General features: G+C 45.3%; 1 protein-coding gene across 2 annotated transcripts in view; it reads left to right on the forward strand.

Moving 5' to 3' along the window:
* Nucleotides 1–1742: 1742 nt before the first annotated feature.
* The window catches only part of WDR36 (WD repeat domain 36), an 82865-nt gene continuing 72080 nt past the window's right edge, over nucleotides 1743–12527 (forward strand). The window contains exon 1 of one of the 2 annotated variants that reach the window (XM_053294756.1): nucleotides 1743–1904. In XM_053294756.1, coding sequence (XP_053150731.1) covers nucleotides 1743–1904 — 162 coding nt within the window. Of the gene's footprint in view, nucleotides 1905–1950; nucleotides 2020–12527 lie in introns of those variants that run through there. The other variant, XM_053294758.1, reaches the window with a different exon arrangement.

Below are 12527 nucleotides of genomic sequence, written 5' to 3' on the forward strand. Positions count from 1 at the left end.
AACATATCAGAGCCAAAGTGGCTTACACGCTGGATATGACAAAGTACGTAAACATATATAACAAGTATTCCCTCAGATGTATGTTACAACTTCCCATATAGGGATAAACAGTTCTTATCCTGTAGATTTATTAGTTCACAGTAGAATTGCAAATTCCGCGGAATCCAGTGCGGAGGATGTTTCTCTTCTTAACCTTAGGTTAAAGAGGAATTCCACAGTAGCAAGACAATATAAAAAAGAAGCGGCTTCTTTGGTTAGACAGCTGCAAGAGCAGGGTTATCCCGAGGATGTCATATGTGAGGCACGCCAGAAAGCTAAATATAGAAGAAGACAGGATTTATTGAAGAATAAGATAAGAGAAAAGAAAAACAGAATAATAACAGCCTTGAAGCCCCCCAGAGGGGGTAAGTACTAAATATATATATTTATATACACACAAACCCTCCCCAAACCAAACCCGGGGGGTTTCAATGAGGGGCAAAACCGAACTGGCTAAGTCCTGTTCGGGTCAAGTTCAGACTCGAACTGAACTAGGCCAGCCAGTTTAGTGTACACCCTTAACACAAACAAGATACATATATGGAAATGCAATCATAAGATGCTTACTCATGCCTCACAAGTTTGGAACTAAAAGTGAAAGTAGTGAAACCGCAACAGGAAAATAAACTTTATCTCCAATTCCTGCATTGCCTGAATTTCCCCCTGCATTTTCCTTGCATTCCACCACTTTTTAGGTAGGATTCCCTCTTCCCTGATATTTGAAGCTAGAATTCCTTGCATTTGGGAAAAATCCCTGCAGTTAAATACTGTTCCCAGTAACCTCTTCAACTTCTGACCCCAAGGTTCACTGGGAAAAGCAAATCTTATGCTGGTCTACTCAGAAGTCCCATTGAGGGACTAGGGAGGAGAGTTGGTCTTGTGGTAGCAAGCATGACTTGTCCCCTTAAGCTAAGCAAGGTCCACCCTGTTTACATATGAAAGGGAGACTAGAAGTGTGAGCACTGTAAGATATTCCCCTTAGGGGATGGAGCCGCTCTGGGAAGAGCAGAAGGTTCCAAGTTCCCCCCTTTGCATCTCCAAGATAGGCCTGAGAGAGATTCCTGCCTCCAACCTTGGAGAAGCCACTGCCAGTCTGTGAAGACAATACTGAGCTAGATGGACCAATGGTCTGACTCAGTATATGGCAGCTTCCTGTTTGAGTTCACTGAGACTTACTCTCACATTAAGTGCATGCAGCCTTAAGCTGCATAAATTAAATAAATAAAATTTATTTTCCTGTATTAAAATATTCATATCCTAGTCAGGCTCTTAGTTTATAGTTTTAAAGCTTTGTATTTTAGTTTTTATTGATTTTTTAAAAATTGTTTTAAACATTTTAATGATTTTTAGATTGTGAACTGCTCAGGGACCTTTTTGGACAGGGCGGTATATACAAATGTACAAAATAAAAAGTTTCTGCATTGTAGCTGTCACCGCCCGACCTTAAACTTGACTGGAGGACGCTTTTTAGCAATTACTCTCTACCACGGGCCAGCGGAACGCAACGTAACATCCTCCAGCTCCCGAGTACCATGAGGCCCACTTTTGAAAGCGCACCTCGGTTGCTAGTGTGTTCGCGAAAGGCGGCGGAAGTGACAGAGGCAGTTTCCGGAAAGTGCCGATTTCCGCTCCGTTCCTATCCCTAGTCGCGCGAGCTGTGTTAAAGAAAGCCTTAGCCGCTTCGTGCCGGCCGCGGGGTGGGGATGTCGCTGGCAGGGAGCCCCAGCGGGGGCAGCGCGCTCTTCGCCGGCTTCCGCGCGCTCGGCCTCTACTCCAATCACCTGGCGCACGTGCTGCGGTATCACCGCCGCCACCGGGAGTTCTACCTGGTCACCTCTGTGGGGAGGAGCTTCCACACTTACAACGTGAGTCCTCCTCGGCTTCGCTCTTCTCGGCGTGGGCTCGACGCCGACTGCGGGGCGCCTCCTGGACCCCCTCCCCTCCCCTTCCCGTAACATGGCGTGAATATCGAGGGAGGACGTGAGTTGGCTGCTGCCGCCTCCCGATCTCTTCCTCTGTGTAGGCTTTTGGGGCGGTGGGGTGGAGAGGGGAACGCCTGCAAGGGAAGGCAAACGTGCATCTGGACGGTGTGATGGCCTCGTGCTCACAGCGTATTGGTAACGCGGGTTGCCTCCTCTTAATATTAGCAGTGGGCGGCCAGACTTGTGCGAATCGCGGGCCAGGCCACGTGGAACATCTCATTTGCCTTAATCACGTTTGGTTTGGTTTACATGTGCAGTAGAATGAGTTTGGTGGAGCTTGAAGTGGGAGGATGGGCTATACAACTTTAGGCCACAGCTGGAAGATACCACTCATGAATCTCCCCCCACCTCCCCAATACATTCCCTGCAAATAAAAGTCCACCAGGAAGAAAAGTTCTATTCCACCCTTTTGCTTGGTCTTCTGAGCTTGTTTTCAGGGAGTTGTTAAAATTGAGGAGCAAATAAATATGTGATTCTCTCACCTGCTGTCTTAAGAGTTGTGGTGCAATGATGTTTCTTTCATGCCTTTTGTGCTGTAAGAAAGAAAAACAAGCCCAAGGTGGCTCACAAAAGCAGAATACAAACCATAATGCAACACAGCATTAAAACAGACTAAAATAGCACTTAATAATAATCATAGCAGGAATAAAAGCTCAACTACTTGGTAGCTTAAAAGCCCAATGAATCTGACATTTGCATACACTGACAAAATCATTGAGGAAAGAGCAAGACAAGCTTTTTCTAAGGAGAGTGTCCCTAGTTCTGGGACAACTACAAGAAAGGCTCTCTTTTGTATTCCAGCCAGATGTGCTTCATATATTGGTGGGTTATTAAGAGGACCCTCCCAGCAGAATCATACCCTTAACCTAGTTCTCCGTTTTTAGGACTTTAAAGGTTAGTCCAGACTGTTTTGGACCAGCTGAAATTTCTGAGCACTTTTCAAAGGCAGTCTTCAAACTTCATCTTGATGACATCAAGTTTGAGTTACTGCAACATGTCACTCTGTGCAGGTCTGACAACTCTAGAAATGGACAAAGTTGGTGCACTAAGTGTAGTTAATATTGCAGTGGTAGAGTTGACTGTACCACCTGAGGCAGCAGATGGGTGGTTGCAGTATTGCATGTTCTTCACACTAACTTTTTAAATAAATAAAAAACTCTCCTTGAAAGTGTGAAGCTAGCATACCAGGGAGAAACCTGGGTTAGAACCAGACTCTCTTCAGTGATAGCTTTTGGCTTGTAAAGAGTGTTTTTAGGTGTAGGAGCACTCAGTCCTATGATGCGTCTTCTGCTGCCTCAAGTGTTCCAGTCCACTCACCTTATTCTGCTGCATGACTGGAAAGGCCAAAGATGTTTAAGGTGTACTTTGCATTTTGAAAGCCTGCTTGTTTTATTGAAGCATCAGAGTCCCAGATTGCACGATAGTTGGTCTCAAAAGAGGAGATGGCTATTAGGCTACTTCAGGCCTTGACAAATTCCACCACCAGAGAGTCATGTTGCCTCAAAATTTAACTGTGGCCTCTCAACTAGAAAATTCCGAGGTAGAGTGAGTTAATTAAAATATGTATTTGTCTCAGACAGCATTATTTCTGTTCTAAATGTTACTGTAAAAGGGATAAAGAGAAACCTTCCCCTCGTCAGTGTTCACTACTAAGCCTGGTGGTAACTTTGTCCAATGCCCATTGTCTGGCTGCTAATGTTTGAGCTGGGTCCAAACAAAACTTGTCAAGGCCTGGGCTTCATTGAGGCCATGTCTGCATAGTATGGGAAAGGAGTGATTTTGGCATGATACAAAATCAACATGTTGAACATTTTGGGGGTTGGAGTCCAAAAGGAGGATTCTGCCTTCTGCCCTCAAATCTCCTATATGTTGCAATAAGACACATGAGTGCAACTTTTATTTTTGAAAAAGAATTCAAACTTTTAACTAGGCAAGTTCAAAACATGCTTCTGTTTCAGAGGAAAGTTATGTAGTCATCTCCATCACTGGTAGCCAGCATTTATGGCATGTGTGCCACAGGTCAAGTCAAAAGTGCTGCTGTACAGTAGTTGTAAATATTAGGGATGTGCACTTTTTATTCAATTTGTGCCCAAAACAAATCACCCCTGATTTGTTCTGTATCCAAATCTACCCCCTCCAAATCACCCCAGATTCAATTTGTATTTGCTTCGTTTAGATTTGGATTCAGACCAATTTGGACCACTTAACAAGGTCCTAAGGGCACCAAATTTGCGTGGTGGGTAGGTCCCTATGGGTGTCACATACCAACCATGTTTCAAGGCAGTGGGACACTTGGTTGATTTTTAATGATTTTTTAAAAAAGCTTTTACTGATTTTGAACATTTCAGCCATAGGAAACAATGGGGATTCGAAGCTGCCATATTCTAACCCTAACACGGACCCCCAGCTTTCATTTCTTTTAAAAAGCTAAGCTCTTGTAGAAGTGGTGTTATGGAGCAAAATGTGCAGTCATTATTTTTCAAGTGCACATGGCAGTTGACAGTTGGCACTGTCGAAAAGACAGTTAAAATGAGAAGAAATGATGGAGTGTAATGAATCCTCATAGGGATTCATTGAGGGAAAGTTATTATACACCAAAGAATCCAAACACTTGCAAAAATAGTGACCACACATTTTGCTCCATAAATCCGCTTCTACAAGGGTTAGAGCTTACCTTTAAAAAAAAAAAGAAAAAAGAAAGCTGGGAATCTGGGGGAATTAAAAGGAGGGATCCAAATCTCAAATCGATTCAATTTGAATCAGGCATGATTCAATTTGTACCCGAATCTAGCCAATGGACCATAGGGGTGATTTGTTTTGTCTCCAAATCACCCGAATCAACTAGATTCGGGGACAAATTGATTTGTCCCCGAATCAATTTGCACACCCCTAGTAAATATGTCCCCCACCTCCATCAGTGTCATAGTGTGATTTTCCCCCCTCTAGGCTCTCTTGCTCAAGAACAGGCAGTAAAACAGGAGAATCAGTGAGAAATGTATGCCTTACTTTGTACTGTAGCCAAGTGTGTAGGCTTCCAGCTCCTATCTAGTTGTGCTCCAACCGCCTACTGCACATGGATTGTGTGATGCAGGTTGGCCATTTACACCATATGGTTCTGTTTTCTGGAGGCAGGGGGAAGTGTACATTGTCAGAAAAATAAATTCAAATTCCAAGAAGCCCATACTGAACATAATAGCCCAAGTTCTGAATAAAATGAAAATCCTGAGATTTTTGCAGGGTTCAGTGACCAAGTACTTGAATTTTTCTCCCTGGTCTTCAATGACCCTTTCATTTTCTGACATTACACATTTGTATGCATTCTAAAAGCAATGCAGAAAGCAGACTTCCGGCGCTATGGAATGTTAGAGTTGGAAGGGATCTTGGAGGTTTTCTAGTCCAACGCCTTGCTCACTGCAGGAAACTGCTATAGCATGCCTGAAATAGCCACCTGACAGGTGGCTATTTGGCCTTTGGAAACCTCCAGTGAAAGAGAGCCTACCACTGTGAAACACAGGGAAATCTTCCTAACATCTAGCCTAAAAGAGGTGTATAAACGTTAGTAATAATAATGAATCTGCTTCTTTGTAATTGGTTCTGGTCCTGCCCTTTGGAGTGACAGAGAACAAATCCATTCCTGCTTCTGATGACAGCCCTTCAGATCCTTGAAGCTGGCTATCCTATTAGTCTTCTCTTCTCCAGGCTAGCCATACCCAGCTCCCTCAACTGTTCCTCATAAGACTTGGTTTCCATACTTCTACTTACTACTCATCTTGGTTGCTCTCCTCTGAATCTGTAAACTGATAAGTATTTGTCTTACTGTAAATATATTGCACTAAAAGTTTTCTAATGTCATTTATTAACCAGTAATGGAAGTTGGGGAAGTTAGCCAATATTTATTTATATACTGACTTTCATTAAAATTAGCCGCAAGGTACAGTCCTGTATATTAAAACAATAAAACAGGGCAGTGTAAAATTGATATAAAAATACAAAAACATGATTAAAATTAAAATAGTGTTTAAAGCTCCATAAAACACCATCTAACACAGGCCATACAATAGGTTTTCTTGTTATCCAGAGACACATCTGAACAAAGTAGTGATCAAGAGAGCTATGAGGGAGATGAGAGAACGGATTTTGTCAGGGAGGGAGTAGCATTGCCTGCCTTCCCCATGGTTGAGGTTGAGCTGAGTGAGGCCCTGCCTAGTGGAAGGTAGGCTTAAGAGTAGTCACCCTGCTACCCTCACTAAGGTCCACCTTGGGTCTAGGACAGCGCTGTATAACCAAACCTAACTCCGCCATTGTCCATACTGCTGGCTGGGGGAAGGAGAGAATGAGGCATGTGCCCATTCCAAGGAGGAGACGTTGTAGCTCGAGTTAAGAGTTCAGCGCTGCCTCCCTCCTGCTTCACATTTCCCCCCTAATTGGAGTTGTGAACAACCATTAGTCAGTTAAACAATATAATTTAATAATTTAAACAGGTATTTAAAAATAATAGTTACATCCTTAATACGAATATGTTTTGAGAACTGTTTTTCATAACATGTTTGCATTGCTTCTTGAGGGTCTTACTAATGCGCAAAGAGATGGAGGAACATAGTATGGGATTTATTTATATAAGAGAGAAGGCGAGAACATCTGAATATCTTCTGGCATATTGCAATATACCTGTGTACAGTTTTGTTGCTCAGTCTTGGAAAGGGAATAGAGCTGAACATGGTACAGAAAATGGCAAGTAAAATGTATCAAAGTATTGGAGCGCCTTCCCGATGATGAAAGATTAAAGCATTGTGAGTGCTTTCGTTTGTTTTTTTAAAAGTCGGCTGATGGTACTGATACTGTGGAGAAAGAATTTTTCTGCCACTTGCAGAATGCTAGAACTTGAGGTCACCCATTGATACTGATTAGCAGTATGTTCCAGACAGACAAAAAAAGTATGTACTTTGTGAAGTACTTTAACTCTGGCCTTGACAGGCTTTGGATCTAAGAGTCAGCCCAAAGGAGGAGCCAAACCGTTAGGAGCCAAACTGCGGACACTTAACAAAATTACTGGGCTTGGTGACATACATTGTGGAAGGAGGAGGGTAAATGACGCTTTCCAAGTAACATACTTGGAGGAGAAAGATGATTGCCTGAAACAAATAAAGATTTTATTAAATAACAATACATCTGGATATCTAGGTACCATGGTTAAATTTAGTCTAGGTACCATGGTTAAATTTCTAAGTGCCATGTCTCCCTGGCACCTGAGATTTGTCAATTTTATTTTATATCTGTGTAAACCGCTTTGGGAACTTTTGTTGAAAAGTGGTATATAAATATTTGTGATTTTCATATTGTATTTGTAAACCCCTAGCGTAGATGGCTTTTAAGGAGTATTAAACCAATTCATGGAGAATAGTCCTATCAGTGATGGCTAAATAGAACCTTCACATTCAGAGTCAGTATACCTCTGAATATTGGGTACAGAGGACAGTCGGAAGTGCCATTGCCTCTAGGCTAACCTTGTAAGCTTCACATGGGCTGCTGTTGAAATGGAATACTGGATTAAATGGGCTGTTGCTCTGATCCAGTAGTGGTATTCACCAGCTTCCCCGATGAAATTGAGTTGTCTGATATCTGCATCATCATAAGAAGAGCCAAGTGTAGGAGGAGTGAGATAGAATGTAGTAAGAGGGAGAGAGCCAAATGACATAAATGTCAATTACTACATATAGCCCAGGGGAACCCTAGTTCCACTTCCTTTAAAAAGTGTGTGGGATTTATAAGTAAAATGTTTTCATATTATAACACTTGAGAACTAAACAGGAAGATAATCCAGAATGTCTTCTCTACTGTGTATCATTAAAATCCATAGGCATTTTGTCATGGACTTTGAGAGATGGATTGCATTCCCTAGTGCATGGCAGTTCTTGCATGAGTAATATTAATTTTCAACATATGCTAGTCTTCATGCTGAATGATTTATAGCTTGCCTTTTAATTGTGATATGCATAGACCTGTGCTTAGTCTTGTTGGAGTAATCACACTTTTTATATTTATAGAAAGTGGATAGAGAGAAATTCTTCTCTCTGTCACATAACACTAGAACCAGGGTTCATCCCATGAAATTGATTGCCATGAAATTTAGGACCAACAAACAGAAGTATTTTTTCACACAACGCATAATCAACTTGCGGAATTGCTTGCTACAAGATGTGGTCATAGCCAGCAACCTGGATGGCTTTAAGAGGGGTTTTGATAACTTCATAGAGGAGAGGTCTACTATTTGGAGGACTATAGGCCACCTCCAGCCTCAAAGGTAGGAAGCCTCCAAGTACCAGTTGCAGGGGAGTAACAGCAGGAGAGAGGGCATGCCCTCAGCTCCTTCCTGTGGCTTCCAGCAGCATCTGGTGGGCCACTGTATGAAACAGGATGCTGGACTGGATGGGCCTTGGGCTTGATCCAGCAGGGCTGTTCTTATGTTGCATACAAATTATGCCTGCTCATTTTTACAATAGAAAGCCATAGAGTTTTTATGCCAGTTGTCCAGATGTCTTCAAACCACCTTTTAATTTGGCTTCTATGTAATCACTAGCAGATATGGTCCAACCCTTCCCTCACGAATAAGAGTAACTGTTATTGTTTAGGATGAAATTGTTCTTGTTTAGGCGCACAGGCGCATTGGTGACTTCTGGCCATATCTGGAAGACGAGGGTAACAGGGTGGCAGAGAGGTACGCTGCCACCCTGATCAACTTTGCAAAATACGGATGCTGGGGGCAGGGAGCAGCGAGAGTCGTAAGTGCACCCTCCCCCACTCTTAAAGCGAGACCTCTGCCGCCTTCAAACCTGCAGAACCGCCGGTTCTTCAAACCGGTTCAGAGGCCCATAAAGGTCCTCTGAATCAGTTCCGTGCACATCCCTATTGCTCATTGCCCGGCACAGACATTGTGCTTGGCTATGGCATTCAGCAGGAGTGTGCCGGTCCCAGAACTTTCCCAAGCCACCACCTGGGCTCGGCCTTCCACCTTCATCAGATACTATGCCCTAGATGTGTTCTTACATTCTGATCTCACCTTTGGCAGCGCTCTCCTCCATTCCTTATTTACCTTACCTAATAATGTTGCACCTTCTTTCTCATTAAGGTAGCTTATTAGTGTCCCATAGATGTGAATGCAGAGACCACAAAGAACAGGGTGCTTACCTGTCACTGATGATATGTGAATGATCATCTGTACAGTTGTCTCTCTCCCCCCTCCCCACTACAGCAATCTTTCTTTACTCTCTGACCATGCACTCGAGAGTGTCCATATACAATGAGGGGAAAATGTGTGGGCCATGCCTACCTGGGCATGTGATGTCAATGCATAGGGGTCTGCCTCATGCCAGAAGCCTTGAAGCTAAGCTCTAGAAAATTCCAGATGAAACCAGAGCAGGTGCAGATCTCATAGGAACTAGAATCAGTTTCAGGTACAGCAGGTGTTCTCTGCTGTACTTCTCTGCTGCTGTGTCAACCCATTTGTGCCTTCCAAGTGCACGTAGTTTGCCATGATTCCCACAGTTTACAGCTATTTCAGTTGGTTGTCTAAAAGCCACACTTGGGTAATATTTGTATTAGGACCAAACAGAATGAGACAATGTTGTGAGACAAGCTTTTTAATTCTTCAGAACTCTTTGTGAGACTGGATGGCAAAGCTTAAAAAAAAATTGGGGCAGTGGGAAAGCTGGGCATTGTAGCAGAGCCTCCACATACACTAATAAAGACCTTCTCCTTTGAAGTAGGAGGTCACGGCTTACAAAGGTTTCTGCCCTGTCTTTGCTCCTGGTAGGACAGGCACCTTTGGGCTCCTGCCTCGATTATCCTTCTTCCTTCTATTTTGGTGAGCTGGTCCTTTCCTTCCCACCCCTCCCTCCGGAAAGCATTTAGGCGTTGACCCTTCGCAGGTGGAGGGAACTCTCATGGGCTCTCTTTCAGAGGACCCCGGGGTGGAAGAGGGGGCCAAGGTCAGGCACAAAGTCAAGGCCACTAAGAAGCGCTGCCATCTTGTGTTGCCAGAACGGTGCGGTAATAAAGGCCCACCATTAAAGGGTACAAAAGAACAGGACCCAAGCACAAGCCCCCTAGGCTGGCCACTTACTGGCAAAGTGAAAGAATTTTGCTGAAGGTTGCCTGCACTAACTCACTTACAGGGCAGCAACTGGGGGACCACATGCAGCCATTCCAGTCACTTGGGTCTACTGGGGGGAGCGGGGGCTTGTTTTCCCTTCCCCTCACAGACTCGGAAACAGTGGTGAGGTTTCCATGTACCGGGGTGGCACCTGCCTTTCAGCAGGCAGTGCCCACCTCACAGCTGATCCCTCCCAACTCCCAGCTGTCTTTCACACCTGTGCTGCAGCAGGCCACACTTTCCACCTCCTCCTGGGAGGCCGCAGAGGCTGTGTCAGCAGAACAGGCCACAATCCGACCAGAGCCCACACTGCTCAACTCGCTGCCCGCCACAGACAGCAGGGGCCCCATGGCAGCCACAGGCGGTGCAGCCTCCATGCCACCCATTTCTGCCATGGCGAGCCCCACAGCCACTTCAGGCTTGGCTGCAGCTGTGCCACCAACCACCTCAGCAGCTGCAGTGAGACCCACAGCTGCTACAGGCTGGGCATCCGCCGTGCCACCAATGGCCAGCGAGGGCTTGGAAGCCGCTACAGGCTTGGCAATCACCACTCCACCCACCTACCCAGCAGCCATTGTGCTGCCCACTTCCTCGACACCTGCGGCCAGCAAGGGCTTGACAGCACCCTGTACCACAGTAGGCATCGGCGCGCCTGCTAACATGTGGGTGCCCACATCAGTTAGCGTGCTTGCATCCTGACACAACGCACCCGCAGGATTGACCCGAGTAAGGGAATGAGGCAATGGGCGAAGCCTCCAGGCCTCTCACCTTCAGCGATGGCCCCTCACCTCACACGCAAGCTCATACCCCCGGCAGGCCAGCAGCGACACATAGAGCAGCCATGACCAAACGCTTGCTTGAGCAGCACCTGGAAGTGCTCTCTTGCTCTGCTGCCACCAAGGCAAGCCTCTGAGGCACGAACCAGTGCTCGCCAGAGACGCTGGAACCAGGGTGTACAGTCGGGGGCAGAGTGTGGCGACTCAAGCTCACTGGATGGGTGGCACCAGGGTACAGCCAAGACCTTGAAACACCACATGGTAAGTAACTTGTGCTGGGATCGGGAATTCCCTCCAGGACATGTCCAAATGGATCAGAGGAATGATGGCGAGTGAGCTTTGAGCAAGCTTACAGGAGTTCCCCCATTCTATTATGGACACAGTGGCACAGGACATGCGGGTTTTGGTGCAGACCACGGCACTCCAGACACCCGTCCTGGCTAGCACCCAGGAGGCATCATGTAGGAACCTGGGTTAACAGGCCATCTCCCCCAACTCAGGGCGGAATCAACCTCCTCTGATAGCAGCCTGGGCAGAGCAGCCCCACCTAGGACTAGAGGTAGGAGGTGCCGCCACTTATCATCCGATTTGAACCCGGCTATCCTGGAGCCCAGGCATTCAAGTGCCTGATGTGGGAATAAGATGAGGGCAGCACAACCCTTGGGTTGATCAGATGCAAAGGCCACCACAGTGGCGGACCCACAGATGACTGAAAATAGCAGTGAAACTGATTCAGACAGAGAGGAGGGAGAGCTCTGAGGAAGAGGCCACAAGTCCCGCAAACCCAATTTTGCGACTATTTGCACAGGACATGTACGAGGTGGTATTGGCTAAGGCCAGGAGAGCCATTAACACGGCTTCACCGCCAGCTGAGTTGCCTGCTGACAATAGCCAGCCCGCCTTTTCACAGGATATGTTTTCCTCCCCTATTTGTCATCAGCTGGTGTTGCCATTCCTCCCCCGTTTTCCACAGGGCTATTCTCTGAGTGTGACAACCCTGCCTCCACTAAGCAGGTGGGCTCCTTCCCCAAGCGGTTCTATGTGCTACCTAGCGAGGTTATGGCAGAGCTCGTCGCACCCAAGGTGGGCATTTATTATTTATTTATTTATTTTATTGTTGGATTTCTATACCGCCTTTCATTAAAAGCAACCCCAAGGTGGTTTACAAAAGTTAAAAACATACAATAAAAAAGACAATTAAAATATTGAGCTAAAAATATAAAACAAATCTAATTTAAAAACTATAAAATACAAGCATAAAAACATAGACACAAGAATAAAAACACATAGAAGCAGCATAAAAATGGTCATGTAAAAGCCTGGGTTAAAAGCCAAGATTTAAGAAGCTTTCTTCTTAAAGAAGAAATTTTTAAAGAAGAAATTCTTAAAGAAGGACATTGTAGCATTGGTTTTGGGCACCATCATTAACAAAGAGGACAACGAACAGATCAGGGCCCTGGAAGATAGGAGAGCAGATGACCTACTCCTCAAGGCTCACAAGGCGGCAGCCACCTCCATTCGAGCATTGGCCTCCATGTCTATTTTTGTCAGAGCTTCAGTGTTATGGGTGAAAGACCACCT

The sequence above is a fragment of the Hemicordylus capensis genome, chromosome 2, assembly GCF_027244095.1.
Source record: "Hemicordylus capensis ecotype Gifberg chromosome 2, rHemCap1.1.pri, whole genome shotgun sequence".
Classification (NCBI taxonomy): Eukaryota; Metazoa; Chordata; class Lepidosauria; order Squamata; family Cordylidae; genus Hemicordylus; species Hemicordylus capensis.